Consider the following 20,189-nt stretch of genomic DNA (forward strand, 5'->3'; position numbering starts at 1 on the left):
TTAATGTTCTCAGCATAGTTGTTTCTCTCAAAATTCCCAAGTACAATGTCATAAAGAATAAATTATGAAGAAAATTTCATAGAGCATTAAAAATTGGTACTGTTGTAAAATTAAGGAAGATAAGATTAGAAGGGAAGCAATAAACTGGGAAAACATTTTGATATTCAAAGGTTCTGATAAAGGCCCCATTTATAAAATATATAGAGAATTAACTCAAATTTATAAGAATTCAAGCCTTTCTCCTATTGACAAATGGTCAAAGGATATGAACAGATAATTTTCAGATGAAGAAATTGAAACTATTTCTAGTCATATGAAAAGATGTTCCAAATAATTATTGATCAGAGAAATGAAAATTAAGACAACTCTGAGGTACCATTACATACCAGTCAGATTGATTAAAATGATAGGAAAAGATAATGATGAATGTTGGAGGGGATTAAAAGGGTATGCACAGTTTGATAACTTTTTGAGCATAGTTTCAAATTGCTCTCCAGAAATGGTTGAATCCTTTCACAGTTACATTGGAACTGTTTCCAGTAATGTTTCTACTAGGCTTATATCCCAAAAAGATCTTAAAGGAGAGAAAGGGACCCAGATGTGCAAAAATGTCCTGGAAACTGGAAACTAAGTGGATGCCCATCAATTAGGGAATAGCTGAATAAATTGTGGTATATGAATGTTATGGAATATTATTCTGTAAGAAACGACCAACAGGATGATTTCAGAGAGGTCTGGAGAGACCTAAAGAAACTAATGCTAAGTGAAATGAGCAGAACCAGGAGATTATTATACATGAACAAGCCTATATGATTATCAATTCTGATGGACATGGCTCTCTTCAATAATGAAATGATAAATGATTAAAACAAGTTCCAATTGTTCAGTGATGAAGAAAGCCATATACACCCAGAGAGAGTACTGTGGGAACTGAGTGTAGACCACATCATAATGCTTTCATGCTTTCAGTTGGCGATTGCTTGCATTTTGTTTTCATTCTCAGGTTTTTTCTTTCTAGATCCAATTTTTCTTGGGCAGCAAGATAATTATATAAATATGTATACATATATTGGATTTAGCATATATTTAACATGTATTACACTACCTGCCATCTAGGGGAGGGGATGTGGGGAAGGAGAAAAAATCTGGAACAGAAAGTTTTGCAAAGGTAATGTTGAAAAATTACCCATGCATATGTTTTGTAAATAAAAAGCTTTTATAATTAAAAAAAAAGAATTGGTACTGTTGTGAAATGGTGAAGAGTACAAAGAACAGTTGCTTGAGTTCTCCAGAACTTCCCTCAGAATCAAGATTAGATCAAGTCTTTGAATGGATTGTGCAATGACAGAACTCACAGAGAGTAATAATTTTCCAGCTTAAGTTATCTTGGAAGGATTTCAAGAAAGGTCTATCTCAGTTTGACAGGGGGAAGGTGGCCCAGTACAGCAGCAGTGATTACTCTGCTCTGATTCAGAAGGCCCAATCATACCAGCTGCGAGACCTCCAACACAACTGCAGAAGGCAAACTTGGAGCCCCTAAACTCCAACATAACATGTGGGACTTGGCTAGGCCATTCAGCACAGTGGGGAAGCCTACAACACCAGTCCTAGTGTAATCAGTGAGAAGTCAATGTCATCCTGAAGAGGAAGCTTAAGACAATCACCCCTGTTCCCCAAAAGCAGATCTCAACCTTTAAAATAAGCAAAAAAGCAAAAAGAGCTCTGACTATATAGAGATACTATGGAGACAGGGAAGACCAAAACACAAACTCAGAAAAGTACAGCAAAGGCAAAAATGCCTTCAGATGAAGCCTCAAAGGGGAATATGGATTGGTCTCTAGTTCAAAAGGCTCTCTTGGAATCATTCAAAAAGAATATTAAAAGAGAAAGAGAAGAAAATTGGGTAAAAGAAATGAGAGCATTGCAGGAGTTTTATGAAAGTTTTTTTGGGGAAAGCTAATAACTTTGAAAAGGAAGCACAGAAAAATTTTTTGTTTTTTTTTTTTTTACAAAAAATTGACTGAAAAAAACAACTTCTTTAAAAATAGAACTGCCAGGGCACCTAAGGGGTACAGTGGATATTACACCAGCCTTGGAGTCAGGAGGACCCGAGTTCAAATCTGGCTTCAGACACTCAACATTTCCTAGATGTGTGTGACCCTGGGCAAGTCACTTATTATCCCAATTACCTCAGAAAAAAAAATACAATTGCCAAAATGAAAAAAAAAATCCATGGAACAAAACAATTCCTTTTAAAACAAAGTAAAATAACAAGAAAATAAAATAATTCACTAAAAATTAGAATTTGACCAATGGAAGTGAATAGTCATTCAATAAGACATCAAGAATCAAACAAACAAAATGAAAAAACAGAAGAAATCATAAAAATACCTCACTGGAAAAACTGGCCTAAAAAAATAAATCAAGGAGAGACAATCTAAAAATTATTGGACTATGTGAAAGCCATGATGAAAAAAATATATATCCTAGAGATATTCTGCCCTGATATTCTAGAACCAGAGAGTAAAATACTCATTGAAAGAATCTATTGATCACCTCCTGAAAGAGATCCCAAAATGAAAACTTCAAAGAATATTTTAGCCAAATTCCAAAACTCTTAGGTCAAGTAGAAAACATTGCAAGCAGCCAAAAAGAAACAATTCAAATATCAAAAATCAACTATAGAATTACTCTAGACATAGCAGCTTCCACATTCAAAAGATCAGAGAGCCTTGAATATGATATTGTGCAGAGTAAAGGAGCTTGGACTACAATGCACAATCAACTACCTAGCAAAATTAAGCATGATCTTTCAGAGGAAAAGATGGGTGTTCAATAAAATAGGGGATTTTTAATCATTTCTAGTGAAAATATCAGAGTTGAACAGAAAATCTGATCTCCAGAATACAAGACTCAAGAGAAGTATAAAAGGTAAATGGAAGGAAAAAAATGTTTTTAAAGGTTAAAAAGTTTACATTCCCTATATGGGAAGAAGATGTATGTAGCTCTTGAGAACTATATCTTTGTCAGGGTGGTTAGAAGAGGTATAGTTAGGAAGTGTAGCTATAAGTTGACTTTAATGTAATGATATAAAAAAAGAAATTGGAATAAAAAGGGAGCAGTACTGGGTAGTAAAGGGTAGTACTGGATGAAGAGGAAAGGGGAGGTAAAATGGGGTAAATTACACTACATGAAGAAGTACAAAAGAACTAAAGTTAAGAGAAAAAAGGGAGAGGAATGAACACTGTTTGAGCTACTGGCTCAGAGAAAGAATAACATACATACTTTGGTATAGAAATTTGTCTCACTCAATAAGGTATTAGGAATGGAAAATGAAAAGGAAAGGGGAAGACTAATAGAAGAGAGCAGAATGAGGGAGGTGGTGGTCATAAGCAATATACTGATGAAGAGGGAAAGAGTGAAAGGTGAGAGAAAACTATAACTTAGGAAAAACAAGGAAGGAAGGAAAAACAGAATTAGTAATCTTAACTATGAATGTGAATGGAATGAATTTTCCCATAAAATGAAAGTAGATAGCAGACTGGATTAAAAGCCAGAATTCTACAATATGTTGTTTACAAGAAACACATTTAAAGCAGAGTGATACATACAAAGTGAAGGTTAAAGACTTTCCTTTTTCTAATAAAATTAACCAAAGTCTACATCTTTGTGGCACCTACACAAAAACGGACCACTGAGGGCATAAAAACCTCACAAGCAAATTCAAAAAGGCATAAAATAGTAAATGCATCCTTTTCAGACCATGATGCAATAAAAATTAAGTGTAATAAAAGGTCATGGAAAAACAAATAAAAAAATTAATTGGAAACAAAGCATTCTAACCTTACAGAATGAGTGGATCAAACAACAAATCATAGAAACAATTGATAATTTCATTCAAGAGAATGAAATGCTGACACAGCATACCAAAACTTATGGGATGCAATCAAAGCAGTTCTTAGGCAATGTTTTAAATTACTAGATACTTACATGAATAAGATAAAGAAAGAGATGATCTATGAAATGGGCATGCAACTAAAAAAGCTAGAAAAGGGCCAAATTAAAAACCTCCAATTAAATACCGAATTAGAAATTCTGAAAATCAAAGGAGATTAATTAAACTGAAATTAAGAAACCTATTGAACTAATTAACAAAACTAAGAATTGGTTTTATGGGGGGGAAACCCCAACAAAATAGATAAAACTTTGGTTAATCTTATTAGAAAAATGAAAAAAAAAACAAATTATCATTATCAAAAATGAAAAGGGTGAACTTATACCAACAAAGAGGAAATAAAAGCAATAATTTGGATCAGATGGATTTACAAGTGAATTCTACTAAACATTTAAAGAACAATTAATTCCAATTCCACGTAAACTATGAGAAAAATAGGGGAAGAAGGAGCCCTATTAAATTCCTTTTATGACACAAATATGGTGCCAATATCTAAACCAGGAAGAACCAAAACAAAGAACATCAGAACATCACTTTCCCTAATGAATATTGATGCAAAAATTTTAAATAAAATATTAGCAAAGAGATTACAGCAACTTATCTTCAGGATAATAATATACTAATAATAATACACTATAACCAAGTAGGATTTATACCAGGAATGCAATGCTGGTGCAATATCCAAAAAAACTATCAGCATAATTAATCATATAATAAACAAACTAACAGAAATTATATGATTATCTCAATTGATACAGAAAAGTGCATTTAACAAAATACAATATCCATGCCTATTAAAAGCACTAGGAAGCATGGGATCAATGGAGTTTTCCTTTAAAAGATAAATAGTATCTATCTAAAATCAATAGCAAGTATTCCCAGTAAGATCAGAGGTGAAACAAGGTTTCCCCTTATCATCACTACGCAATATTGTAACAAAAATGTTAGCTTTAGCAATAAGAGAAGAAAAAGAAATTGAAGGAATTAGATAATAAGGAAACAAAATTATCATTCTTTGATGGTATACTTAAAGAATCCTTGAGAATCAACTAAAATACTACTAGAAACAATTAACAAATTTAGCAAAGTTGCAGGATACAAAATAAACCTACATAAATCATCACCATTTCTGTATGTTTAACAAGTCTAGCAGCTCATTTAAAATAACTGGAAATAATATAAAATATTATCTACCTGCCAAGACAAAGCCAGGAATCATATGTATATAGCTACAAAACACTTTTCACACAAATAAAGTTAGATTTAAACATCTGGAAGAATATCAAAGTATACTCATGGGTAGGCTAAGCTAATATAATAAAAATGATAATTCTACCTAAATTTATTTATTCATTGTTAAGGACCATGACTAAGTGAAGGGACAGGTCAATTCTCTGAGAGCCTCCATAGCTGTGGACCAGCTGCCTTTATTGACAAGAGTGTTGCTTATGGACTGGGAATGAAATAAATTGGAGGCAAGAGGAGAGAGGTCAGATAAACACAACTGCCTCTCAGTCGCCTTATATTATCATCATCATCATCATCATCTTCTTACATGAAGAGATCCATTCTACAGGTCTGAGTTAGACCTCCTGCAGCCACTGGCAGGTGGCTCCCATATCACAACATATGGCGCCTGAACAGGAACATAAGAAATATAAGAAACAAAGAGAAGCAGCAGTGCCCAAGAGCTATTTGTTAGTAGGATTCTCCCAGAGATCCTTTGGTAACCCGCAAGGAAAGAAAGGGAGAAGAGATGCATGAGACATTTTTTAGTCAGGCTAATTAAATGGGCCAACACATCAAAGGACCGAGCCAGGAGACTGATAACTTAAATGTCTGTTCTCACTAGTCCTCTTCTCAGTTTGAAAGTTTGTCTGCCTCCATGACATCTCATAAGATCAACACCTACTATAGTATTTCATCCTACAATCATCCAAAGGTGATAATGCTGCTTGCATTCCTCAGTGTGTGGACTCAGATAACAGAAAATGCACAAACTTACTGACCATGCTGCTGGGGGGAGGGGGGGGGCGGGGAATAATTGTGTCAAACAAAAATGGGGATTTTTTAGGATCATGTCTAAATGAAGGGGCAGGTCAATTCTCTGAGAGCCTCCACAGCTGTGGATCATAACATCTGAAGGAGTTGCAAGGCAGCCTTTACTGACACAGGTGTTGCTTGTGGACTGGGAATGAAATAAATTGAAGGCAAGAGGGAAGAGGAGAGAGGTCAAACAACACAATTGCTTCTCAGTCTCCTTGTATCATCATGATCCACTTACATGAAGAGATTCATTCTACAGGTCTGAGTTAGACCTCCCGCAGCCCTGGCAGGTGGCTCCCATATCACAACAATTCAGTGCCATAGCAATCAAACTGCCAAGAAATTATAGTTAGGAAAAAATAACAAAATTCATCTGGAAGAACAAAAGGTCGAGAATTTCAAAAGGGAATTAATGAAAAAAACTGCAAAGGTATGTGGCCTAGCTGTACCAGACTTAAAAACTATATCATAAAGCAGTGGTCATCAAAACCATTTGGTACTGGCTAAGAAATAAAGTAGTGGATCAATGGAAGAAGTTAGGTTCTCAAGACACAATAATAACTATAATAATCCCAGCTTCTGGAATAAGAATTCACTATCTGACAAAAATTGATGGGAAAACTGAAAAGTGGCATTGCAGAAAATGGACAATTACAAACATCTAACACCCTATACCAAGATAAGGTTAAAATGGGAACTAAAGCAAACTAGGAGAACAAGGGATAGTCTATCTCTCAGATCTGTGGAGAAGGAAAGAATTTATGGCCAAAGAAGAATTAGAGAATATTGCAAAATGGATAATTTTTATTGCATTAAATATAAAAGGGTTTGCACAAAACCAATGTAGCCAAAATTAGAAGGGAAGCAAAAAAGGTGGGAAAAATTTTTTACATGCAATGTTTCTGATGAAGGCCTCATTTCTTTATATATGCAATTAACACAATAAAAATCTCTATAAAAAGTAATGTCTACACCCAAACTAACCTGATGAGGTTGTCTAAGTGTGTAATTATTCTTGACCAGCAGACAGACTCACAGGGGGGTTAAAGATTTTGCTTATGAATTTTTTCAGTTTTCTTCTTCTGACGGTGGAAGGAAAAGATAAAAGTAACAACAAAAATGATCTGGAAAGTTAAGTTTAAAAAAACAAAAAACTAAGTAACAAAAATTACATCTCTCCCTTTTAAGAATAAATAGTTAATTAGCCAGGAACAGGCCATTTGGAAGCAGACAAACTAAAATGGGGAAACATGAAGTCCAGTCTGTCAAATCTCAGACCTCTACTTCTGGTAAAAATGAAAAAATTATTGATAAATCCTAGATCGATCTTGTATAGAAAATCAGTGCTGAATCAGGCAATGATTAATAATAAATCACCCACTTACATAGGGACAGAAAACTAGAAAAGGGAACAAAGGATACTAAACAGTCAGTTTTTAGTCTACTTAAAAATATTAATGTTAACAAATTAATGTGAAACTTCTATCAACCATAATGACCTTTTTGATATAAAGTAAATTAGAAGGCAAAAAGGCATAAAGAAATAAAAATAGAAGGCATACAGAGTTAAATGAAAGGTTTTTCTTCTAAAGGCAAATACATTTCTGAAGGAAATAGAACTGATTTCATCATGTATCAAACTGCAACAAGAAACATCATGTCTTGCAATACTTATAGAATCATTCTGTTTTGCAATACTCAGAATGAGCAAAAGCAAAAAAAAAAACTAACTATAAACCAAATGCAGATTATGTACAGATATCTGCTACAAAGGATAAAGAAGCAAAGAAATAATACAATAAATGGAGAAGATCCTGCAATCAAATAAGAATATATACTATGATTCAAAGTAACTTCAATGTGAAAGAGAAAAAGGAAGATTGTAAAAAAAGTCAGAAAATATGAATGAACTACAATAAGAAATATAAGAGATCAAAAGCTTATAGATTGCAAAGAAGCCTTATATTTCTAGACATGAATAAAAATAAAACACTTTTAAAGACTACAAAATATACTATACTATACTATACTATACTATACTATACTATACTATACTATACTATACATCAAGAACATTAGAATCAGGAATAAAATAACATTAATTTCCAACATGGAATCATTTCAGTCAGCTGCTTGTGCATAGTAAAAATTTAATTGTTTGGAACAGGTGTCAAATATAGTACCAAGTTTTTGAATAAAGATTAAAAATGCCATATTAATTATAACAGCTAAATCTAAGTTTTCAAACAAGCTAATGACTCTGAAAAATGGAAAAGTTAATGAAACATCAACTCTAGTTATCATTTCTTAGAGAAATTTAACCAAAGTAAATCAGTTTCTACCAAAAATCATGAAACCATGAAAGGCTTGATCTTGCCAAAAGAAACATCAATATCACCACAAATTCATTTATGAAGCAATCAGTAAAATGGGAATAGAATAATGTCACCATAGAAATAAGAGGAGAGGAAAGGAGAGGAGAGGAAACCACACATTAATGAAATCAAAGAATTTTCTTAGGAAAAATAATAACTGAGCTTAAAGGCCTATCCTAATTTCATTTCTGCGTCATCTAATCTTAAGAAAAGCTTCTATTCTGGGCCTTGATTCTCACATGCAGATGTCTTACGCATGCCAATCACTATTAAGACAATAACACTCTTACCACCTAGGAAGCACTGGCCTGGGGAACAGGAAGACATCCTACATGTATGACTCTGGACAAGTCATTTTCCCCTTCTCTATCCCAGACAACTCTCTCTGACTAAGAGTTATAAAAACAGTTTGGAAGAGGGAGTATCCTCTACCATAAAAAACAACTTGTTTTATCCAAAGGAAAAAAAAATAATTGCACTAGCCTAGCATTTCTAAGTCTATTATATTATTACAACAACTGTTTTCCAATAGTTTATTCATGAGTAACATTCTCCTAGTTTCAAAAATATGTTCTTTCATGATCCTACCTCTTCCATTTGGCCTTACCATCCTCCAATTTTTTAAAAAAACACATTAAAAATATGTATGGATTCTACTGTTTGAGGGGACATTGAAAACTACCATGTTTTGAGTGCCACAGGCTTTCTACAGAGATATTACTTTTGAGTCAAGTGATCAGTTATATCCTCCACAAAGCTCACTTAAAATGAGTTTGACTTTGATATACAAGAATTGGTCATGTTCTAGGTCCTTCCTTTGGGAGATATTACTCTACAATGTAATACTGAATGGACACAATAGTCATGTGTCAGTACAACAGTTCAGTGTTTTCTCAAGAGCTGGCTTATCCTTGTAAAAGATAGTAAATGACCAGTGCTTTTGAAATGTTATCTATAGCTTAATCTATTCTTTAACATGTTGATTCCTAGGACTAAAAAGAACCATTCTTTGATAAACAGAACACTTAACTACAGTTAGGACACTTGAGCTCTAGTCCCAGGGTTAAAATTATTTATGTGATTTCATACCATTTCCAGCCTCTCTGAGGCTTCTTCCTCTTCTGTAATGAGTTAGGTGAACAGGAAATATGACCTCCAAGATCCACTCCAAATGTATAATTCTACAAATCTAGAGACTAGTTTTTCAAATGGTGTTTTTCGTTATTAAGCTCTCTAGCTCTTTGTTTATAATTATGAATTACTTTTCTGTATATTTTAAAAATAAGATGAGAAAATTCAATTAACATTTGAAAAGATCCATATGGCACTGGTAAGGGTGTAAGAACTTAAATTGGATTAACAATAAAAATTTGTTTCTGAAAACAATTTTTGAGTGCAGAAAAAGATACAATTTATGTTTCTTTCTAAGCCGTAGGCTAACTCTGCAAAACAATCTATATTTCTGACAATAACTTCTATATGTTTTCAAAACAAGTCTGACCTTGTGGACATCTTACCCTTATTATATCTATCTGTGGTTTTGGTTTGAAAATGACTTCATTCTGTTAAGAGTGAGCTGCCCCAGTTTTAAATTCATTTTGTATTTTATATTCTAAGCTTAGTATTTAGTGTTAGTAATTAAGACTGTGTATAATATATACAACATATTATTTCTTAATAAAAATTATAAGATTCTAGAGTATTTACCTGCTAGAAAATTATACTAAAAAGTTTTAGTTTTAAATTGCTTTCAAGGACCTACTCATAATTAAAATGATAATTTTCAATCCAAAATACATTTAAATATCCTGGGAAAGTATGGTATCAGAAAACTCCCCATCCAAATTATGAAAATTAGTTGATAGAAAACAAACCTCTCCATGGTTGAAAAAATAGCACAGTACTGTAATTAGACCTCCAACTTGACTCCCACTGCAGAGAAAAAAAAAGAATATGAATTAAAGTTATGTATAGTTATATAAAAATTTTATCATAATTTTTAAAACATTATAAAACATCTCTAAATTTCAAAAAAATATACATTAGTAAATAAACTATATCCAACACATTAAAAGCAAACCAATCAGTAATAATTTCCATTATTTCATTTTCATAAAGATTTCAAAGTACTGGTAGTGATTAATATTTCTAGCCTGAATAAACATATTTATACATACTTGAAATGCAAAATGATAGTAATGGTTTGACATTTAACATTTAATAAAAATGTTTAAATATAAAATATCTGTATGCACAAGTATAACTATAAACAAATATAAGTGATTTTTAAACAAAATACATTTGTTTTAATAATTCAAAAAATTTTGGAAACTCCTTTCGAACTGTTATCAAAATCTGGAAAATTCTTTTTCCTATTCTGTTATATCAAATCTTCATCCTTTTAAAGTAGAGTTAGGTTTTGATTTTGTTTTTAAACTGACTGTTTTTAAACTTAGAAAGAATCAAAGATGCTAGATATGTAAAATAGAGAAATAGATAAAAACGGAGAGCATTTTTGGTTTTAAAAAAATTATGATAAAAAAATGTAACTAATGTTTTCCTGTTTAGTAAAGTGGTTCTGAAAGTAACGCCAAAAATGTTCTAAAACTGTCTTGAGCAATGAGATAGTTGTACTAAGTTTACAGTTTCCTAAGGTGCTATAATGATTTCAATGAATGAGTTGTTTTTTTAAATCTCATTATATTATAGTCACAGCTTGTCTAAGGACGATCACTTGGCCAAAGTATTCAGAGAGAGAGAGAAGGTGCCAATTAATCAAAAATTCTGTTTAATGAAGAGTCATAGTTTTATATTCAACTAGGACCATATGAATTATTCTGATAATTACAAAAGAGAATCCAGACAACATTGTTTGTATAATTTCAAAAGAACGTTGTTAAAACATTATGATCCAACCCCAAATCCCTTTAAAATGCTAAAAACACCACTGAAACATCTTCGAGGTGAGCTTGCCTCGATTTCTACAATTCAACTTGTACTGCTCAACAGCTAGGGAGCAAAGCAAGAGTCCAACTTGGATCTGGATTTGATTCCCAACTCTGACACTGCCTACTTGCTGGACCACAGGCAAGTCTTCTAACCACTCTGTGCCTTAATTTCCTTGTCCACAAAACTATGACACATCACTGCCTACCTCAGGGTTATTGTGTTATGTAAATAGGAGCTATCACACTGATTATTTCAGCTGTTTTCCAAAAATAAAATTAAGGTAGACAGATAGACCTTTATTTTCCAAGTTTCCAAAGGCAATGGGATTTTAGAAGAAGGGACCAAAATATTAAGAATGACTGAAGGCACCAAGGAAGAATCAGAGGATAGAATAATGCCTTCTAATTATTTATTTGTTCTTTGCCAACAATTTCTGAAACTTGCTTTCCAAGTTTTATATGAGAAAATTAGATTCTATTTACAATGTTTATGTTACTAGCTAAGTGATTCAGACAATTTTAAGTAGTACTTTCCAACTGTCCTGTTGCTTTTTAACATTACCCCTAACTTCTTACATTTATAAATGTATTTTATTTTCAAAATATGTCATGTCTAATAGATCTGTCCTGATTAGGCCCAGAGGGAAAACAGTAATAAAAACTGAACAAACAAATCAAGATTGAGGCTGCTCATAAAGTTACCCAACAATGAAATAGGCTATCGTCCTAGCTCTCCTTTTCTAGGCCAATTTTTTTTTGAAAAGTCATTTACTCTCAGTGCCTCCACTTATTCTTCCTAGTTTCTCTCCTCATTGTAATCCAACTTTATTAATCAACTGAAACTTCTCTCTCCAAAGTTAACAACAATATCCTAATCACGAAATCTAACAACCTCTTCTCCAGGTGTACACACCTTTACTTAACCAATGGAACCTGTCACCTCCCTAGGTTTTTATGATATTCCTGCTAACAGCATGACCACTTTGACTCTCCCTCCTTTGATAAACTTTAATCCATTATACTTGTTATTTCCAGGTCTTCTTTGATTTTGTGCTTGGTTTTTCTCAATCACTACTCTATGCATGACTATCAAACTCCTATGTTCTACCATCAAATTGCCCCTGAGTCCCAGGCACAGATCACAGTTTACTTGGCATTTCCTAGAGGTTGTCCCAAATGCTACTCAAACTCTGCAAGCTTTCCAGAACTACTCCCCTGTTATGGTAAAGAATAACCCTTATCTTCTAATTCCTTTACTCATCTCACCTATCTAATCAGGTAACAAACCTTGTCAATTCTATCTCTGCATTCATGCTTCCTCTCTATTTGCACAGCCTCCCAAGTGCTTTCCAATTCTCAACTACTATGATTCCATGATTTCTTTTTATTTTATTTCTACTCATATGGAATGAGTAGAGAGAAATCTAGTAGAAATATCTTATTTTTCCCTTTACATTTAATCAGGTAAACCAGTCTGAAATTAGCTGTAATTTGTCCTTTTTAAAGCTATTCTGATTACATAACAAAATCTAATTAGGGCCAATGGGTCTTCTTATTAAACTGAAGATTTATCTTGGATGAGAAGAGTTTCCTAATATGAAAATGTTTAGAAGAATTACACATTTAACCTATATTTGATTGCTTGCTGTCTTGGGAAGGGGAGGAGGGAAGGAGAAGAAACAAATTTGGAGCACAAGGTTTTGCAAAGTTAATGTTGAAAACTTTTTGCATGTATTTGGAAAAATAAAATAGTATTAAAATTAAAAAGTGAAAATATTAGTTTCTTACAGCTTTATGTTGACAAAGATACAGAAGAAAATAGAAATTTTATTGCATGAAAACAAAAATATTCCTAATGGAAAGACCAAAGCTGAATGGAAAATTCAAATACAAGACTGAAGTATAAAAAGATAAATAAAAAAGGAGAAAACATAAAGTCAATAAGGTTAAACTGAATCATCTTTCCATATAGAAATATAAATTGTTTTCAGTTTAAATTTCTATATGGAAAGATGATACTTATAATTCTACAGAATTGTATTTCTATTAGGGCAGTTAGGAGTATATACAAAAACAAAGAATGAGAGTTTAAGTTGACTCTGATGGCATAACATCCAAAAAACAAAAATAAAACTAAGAGGTAGGAAAGAAGATTACACTTGGACAAGAGAGAAGGAAGGAATGGAATGGGATAAACTATCTCACATTAACAAGTGTGAAAGCTTTATTACAAGTGGAGGGAAAGATGAGGAATGGGCACAACTTGAACTTTAAACTTGAATATCTTCAAAATTGGCTGAAAGAGGGAATAATATATGTATTCAGTTGGGTACAGAAATCTATTCTTTGGGGTACAGTAATCTTTTAAGGAAACAGGAGGGGAGGGAGAAAATAGAAGGAAAAGGACTGACAGAAGGGAAGGTAGATTGGGGGAGATGGCGGTGAGAAGTAGAATACTTCTGGGATAGAATGAAAGACGAGAGGGCGGGAGAAGAGGAGGGAGCAGAGGATAATGAGGAAAAACAGGATAGAGGAAATTAAACAACTGTGAATGTGAATTGGATAAACTCACCCATAAAATGGAAGTGGATAGCATAATGGAGTATAAACCAGAAATCTTACAACATGTTGCTTACAGGAAATACAATTGAAGCACAGAAAAATACATAGAACAAAAGGGACTAGAACATAATCTAATATGTTTCATCTGAAATAAAAAAAAAAGCAGGGATAGCAATCATGATCTCAGACAAAACAAAAGCAAAAATAGATCTAACTGAAAAAATTAAGTAAGGAAACTATCTTCCTAACAGATATCATAGACAATCAAATAATAATAATAAACATATATGCACTAAACACATATATGTCAATGCTAAACATATAAATAAATGGCACAGCATCCAAATAGATGTGTATGATTATGTAGTTTTATATATAGTTGTGTTTACACATACATACATATACACACATGTGTACATGTATATATGTGTGTATGTTAAGGTTGTATCCCATTAACAAACACTTAAGATGAAAAAACAGATTTTTCACATTGAAACTTTAATTCTAAAACCTTTGGAAATGACACAAAATGAAATGTTTTAAAGACAGTTATTGGAAAAGGAAGGAAAAAAATGAACAGTATGAGAAGGGGAAAAACAAATACTCTTGAGAATCTGAAATAAAGCTTTCAGACCAGAATGAGTTAATTACACTCAAAATTAAGGAACTTTCCATCCTAAAAGTTAATATCAGGTTGACATTCAGGAGAGAAATCAATGTAATCAATCTACCATAAGAAATCTATATAGAACAACATTTCTAAAACAATGACCTAAGAGCAAAGAGAAAGAACAGGGGAAGTGAATAAGGAAATTTAAGAGTAACTAAATTATTACTCTTCCTGCAATGAACCTTCTGTTAATAATGTGGTCTGAAAAGAAGAAATAGGAGAAGGCACATTCCTCGAACTCTTTTCAGAGGTAGAGGGAGTCACAGATGAGAAACATTATATATAATATCAGTTTATTTTTCAATGTAATGATCAGTTTTGTTGTTTGTTTTTTAAACAGTATATGGGGGATAACAGGGGAGTAGGAATGAAGAAGTGATGGCATATGAGAGAAATCTAAGTGATATAAACCAAAAGATATAAAAATTTATTTTTTAAAAAAGAATTCTCGATTGGGTCCAATAAAAGAAATGGTATCACAGAAATCAGTAAAAAAGAAAGAACAGAGAGAATGATTGAAAATAATGCCATATGGCCATGATCATTTCCACTGGTTGCCTTTCTATCTTCATTTTATGTTAACAAAGAAGCATGGATCATGCTAACGAGTTAACATGGAACATTCATAATCATGGGAACTTTGGAAATATAAAGAAATATAAATCATTAAAGAATGATATTGGAAATGTGACAAGTGGCTTATATACCCTGAACAGAGTTTCAATGATTTTGGTCTTTTGTTAGAGAAAATATGAATAGATAAAATTATTTTTATAAGTATACAATTAAAAATCAAAACTACTTTGGGGTTAACTTTATTAACATCAGATTTATAAAAGTGAAAAAATATGAGAACAACATTTTTGTTGAAGCAACTATGGGAAGACAAATGCAGTATTTGTTGGTAGAATTGCAAAGATAACCAACTGTTCTAGGTGTTAATTCAGAATTGAACAAGAAAAATGATGAAAGTGTTCATACCTTTTGACCCAGCAATCGGACTACTTTGTCCCAAGGAAGTCAAAGACAGAAACAAAAGTCCAATATAGACTAAAACTGTTATGCCCTAAATTATTATGCCTTGAATAAAATTCTTATGACTACCCCCCCCTTTCTTGCCATTAGGACTGGGAGAATTGAAACCTTGAAGTTCTGGCCATTTTATATTCCACTGTACCATAAACTCCAGGTACATTATCTTGATCCTTTCTAGGATATTCCCTCTCGGTTTGAGTATTGCCCCTCATCTCCTAGCTGTCTCCTGCCCTCGAACTTCTTATCTGACCCTTATCCTGTTAGGATTAAGTTATGATCCTTTCCTGGAATTATGGCTTGTCCGTTCACCCACTGTCCTCGTCCTCTTTATCTGCCTTGTTTCCCCTATATGCAGGTTATTCTATTTGCAAACCCAAGTCAGCTATAAAAGTTCCCCTGCTTCAATCACTCGGGGCTGATTGCTTTGGACAAGAGTCTCTTTACAGCCAGCTAGCCTAAAACTTGACTAGTCTAAATTTTTCACTTTAAAAAGATTAAAAACCAATCTCTGTCTTGCCTCAATTTCTCTGGCATTACACAACAATCATAAGTACATTCTGTGATAGCAAGTAAGTAGCACCAAAATAGGTGCCTATAAATTGGGGAAGAGCTAAAAAAGAAAAAAACACTGTGATATTAAATATAAGTAAATCAGTGTACCATAGAAGAATTTTTTGAGAAATCTAAAGAAACATGGGTCTTATACTCATGGTATACAGACTAAAATAATAAGCATGAGAACAAATAGAATCATGACTACAAAGCCATCAACAACCAAGACTTCTATAGGTCCTGAGGCAGATACTGAAAAGATCATCTCCCTTCACACACATTGTCATTATCTCTTGTTGGAATTTAACCAGTTTCCTTTGTTTCAAGGAAAAACTCATTCTGTAAAGGATCATGAGGTAAGTTTATCCAGAAATGACCAAAAAACGCAAGGCATTTATGAAATATATATTTTTGTTTAAAAAAAAAAGCTAAGCTGAAAAGGAAAATATGAAAATTAACAGGGTGACATATTTATAAATAAAATGGATACTTAAAAATACACTGCCACTATTGAGGCACCAAACTAGAAAGCAGTCCCCTTCTGGCAGGTTTAAGTTTCAACAACCTCATTCATTCGTCGTGTAACAACACAATTTCTGACAATCTCCCTCAGTGAACATCTGTAATTTTGTCACATTTGTCTTCAACAGAGCTTGATCACCCTTGCCCACGTTAAGAGATTTTAATTTCTTTAAGGGAAAGGCCCATTTGATCACTACTCTGTAAACAGGCACCCTGAAGAAAAATGATACTTCTTCAATGACTAATACTAGAATTTATAAATTTAAAAGATGTTACAATTACAGGTTAATAAATTTTACTTTCAAAAGAATGTAGGAGTTGGAGAAAGCTATTTTTATTTTTTAAATCAGTAATTATTTGAAGAGCCAAAAATAAAATTTGCATTTGTTGATTTTGTATTATAATTTATTTTGTTTGACAAAACTTATATTAAAATATCTGTGGTTGCTTTCAATAAAATGTGTTCTAGTTTTTACAAAGTAAAAGTTAATATGAAGACATGCCAAAACTAAAACCAAACACTTTGTTAAGGATTAAACAAAAACTATGAGATTTATCTTTCAATGGAATCTCCAGACTTCTATATGTACATTGTTCCTATTCTTCCTTTAAATTTACTTTGATGTGTCAAATCATTGGCAATCTAATCAGAGATTAAATCATGACCCCACTCATCTCATTAAGTTATTTTAGAAACTGCTATGGCCCAAATAAAACTACCACCTCATGGCTAGTTTTTTAGTTTTGAGGCTCCTTTTACATATACTTCAATAAATTTATAAAATGTTTTATTATTCTATTATAAATTAACTTATTTTAATATTAATAAATTAAAAATCAATTCCACTTGAAACAACTTTTAAACACTCTTACCTTAGGTATGTGCCATATATGAAGAATAATGTCATCATTAGTCCATTTAAAACAAAAATCACAGTAATATAAAAGCAAGCAGGATCTCCCAGTCCTTTAAAAACAACAACACAGTGCCAAATAGTTAGTAAACACCCCCCCTTAATCAACCAATTAAAAAAGCATTTATTAAGTGTTTATGATATGCCAGGTACTGTTAAAGTACCAAGAATGAAACCAACCCTTCTCCCAAGGAGCTAACATTCCATTAAGATAAAACTAAAGTATACATAAAAACATATATAGCACAAATATAAAGTTAATAAATATGTATGTACATATGAACACAAATATGAGGTACTATGGGAGGGCCAGCTCTAGATGCATGCAGAAGTTGGCATTTGGGCTTCACTTTAAAAAAAAAAAAAAAAGGTCTCTTTGAGACCAAGATAAGGGAGGAGAGCACCAAGACAGGGCACAACATGTCATGAGTGAAGAACAGAGAAAAAACAAGAGATTCTAGAATATGGAAAGTTTAGTAAGAACTAATAAAGCAAGAAGGATGCAGGTGGGGCCAAGTTGGTTTTTTAAGCTATTAAGAGCTAAACAGAGGTGGTCACCTAGAAAACCAGTGCAGCTGCCAACCAGACAGGCGTCAAAGGAAGATTAGTTTTGGATATAGGAATTGGAAGGCAGAGGTGAGAAGGCTAAAGCAGTGGGGCCAGTCAGGAAAACAAGAGAGATGAGGATGATGAAAGCCTGAATTTCATTGGGAGGTGGGCTGGATTTGAGAAATGCTGTGAAAACAGAAATAGCAAGACCTGGCAACTGTGGAGTGTAGTGAGTAAGCTCCTTGTGGAAAGGGATGGCTTATTCGGAATACTTTTTTTTCCCCACCCCCAGACAGGAAAGAGAAGCGAAAGCAAAACATCAAAGATGAGAATGAGATTATAAGCCTGAGACCCTGCAAAAACAGATGGTGGTGGTGCCCTCAAAAGAAAAGAGCGCATTTAGAAATAAAGGCTCCTGGAGAAAGGTGATGAATTTAGTGTTGGAGATGGTGAGTTTGAGATGTCTCTGAGATACCCAGCTTGAAATATGCAGAGTAATGATAGTAAATCCAGGGGAGCTGAGGAAGTCACCCGGAGAAAGAGGACTTGAAAGAGAGGAGGGGAGACTCAGAACTAAACCTTGGACAGCACCCACACAGGAGGTATGATATGAATGATGAACCAGCAAATTTAACCAGGAGAACATTAACCCAAGAAACTATTAGGAAGTCCTAGTTTAAGAAAGAATATCCAGGAGAAAAGGATAGTCAGCTGATAGGTTGAAAAGAATTAGGAATGAGAAAAGATCATCCAATTTGGCTATTAAGAGATCACTGGCAATTTTGGAGAGAGCAGTTAACAAAACCACTACAAGCAGCATTTTCAGTGTCCTGAAATAACTCACAAATTTGCTAGAAATATTTACTAGCAAGATAGTTTTTCCAATTTCCATAGTTAAACTAATCTTGAAATAAAAAATCTGACTACAAAGTAATAAAACTAATTTTTAATGCCAGTAAATGAGTATAAAGTAGTGAAACTAAGAATTTTAAGGCCATGACATAAATGTCTTTTTTACTATTGATGTGGAAAGCCATAAACTCATCCAAACTCCTCATTCGCAATTGCTTTCAAAGCCAGCTAACCAGATACATCTGAAAACCAGTCTTATCATTTTATAATCACACCAGAGTTTTGAAAAATTATTACATTGTCTACATAAACTATACTAGATGACAAGGATAAAAAATTGAAATACTCTCTTTCCTCATGGAACTTATATTTTACTGAGAAGATTAATAATAACATTGTTAATATAATAAAGGGCAGAGTAAGAAGTCTCAGAACAGCTAAGACAATGAACCTCAACAGAATGTGTTAAGAACAAAGCCACTAACAATTGGGAGTTTCATGGTAGATCTCACAGGACAAGGGTTATGTCTACAAGCTCAGGCTTGAATGAAGATCAATATTCTGAGTAGATGAAAAGATGAAATAGGACTGACTCCATCTCAATCCTGTTCAAGTGCAGGAAGGGAGAACAGGTAAAAAAAGCAGGCTTGACTGGCACACAGAAAAGAAGGCGGAAATCAGAGTAGAGATAAAGGCTGACTCTAAGTTAAACTAATGTTAATAGGGAGCCAAAGAAGGCGTCTGAGGAGGAGAGTCCCATCTTCATATGTATTAGAAGCAGTGTGATATGGGGGAAAAAAATCACTGACCTGGCACGGCAGGACCCTGGTTTGGATCCTGGTTCTGCCCCAGCTGACCCATATGACTCCGCTTCCTCGTCTGTAATCAGGTGAGCTCTGGTTCTACAATGTAGAACCCTCTGTGCCTCAGGGACCGTCATGTGGCAGCCCTGTTCTGGATGGATTAGAAAGCAGGGACATTACTGGTAGAAAAACCAGTAGCTACTTCCAGACTTCAAGGCAAGAGGGTATGGGGACTGAAGTAGGGTAAGAACTTTAAGAGGAGAATGATGTCAAAGAATGATGCTGTTCTCCAGGAGGGAGAGGAAAGTTGGAAGAGTCACAGGTTTGGGGATGAGCTCAACTCCAAAAAGGTCAGCAGAGTGGCCAGTGGCACACACAGAGAAAGAAATCCAGCAAAGACCAGAAA

The 20,189-nt window shown here is 33.5% G+C and overlaps 1 protein-coding gene across 5 annotated transcripts in view; it reads right to left on the reverse strand.

Annotated features, from left to right (window-relative positions):
- The window catches only part of LOC100921232 (probable C-mannosyltransferase DPY19L1), a 144,017-nt gene that overhangs the window by 85,443 nt on the left and 38,385 nt on the right, over positions 1-20,189 (reverse strand). For all 5 annotated transcript variants that reach the window (XR_004232067.1, XR_004232066.1, XM_031953021.1 and 2 more), the window contains exons 6-7: positions 17,539-17,632; positions 10,251-10,308 (exon numbers count right to left, since the gene is read on the reverse strand). Coding sequence is in view for 3 of the 5 variants with exons in the window: in XM_031953021.1 (XP_031808881.1) it covers positions 10,251-10,308; positions 17,539-17,632 (152 nt within the window). In the remaining 2 variants the exon portion in view is untranslated. The remainder of the gene's footprint in view (positions 1-10,250; positions 10,309-17,538; positions 17,633-20,189) is intronic.

This window comes from Sarcophilus harrisii, chromosome 1 (assembly GCF_902635505.1).
Source record: "Sarcophilus harrisii chromosome 1, mSarHar1.11, whole genome shotgun sequence".
In the NCBI taxonomy this organism is placed as follows: domain Eukaryota; kingdom Metazoa; phylum Chordata; class Mammalia; order Dasyuromorphia; family Dasyuridae; genus Sarcophilus; species Sarcophilus harrisii.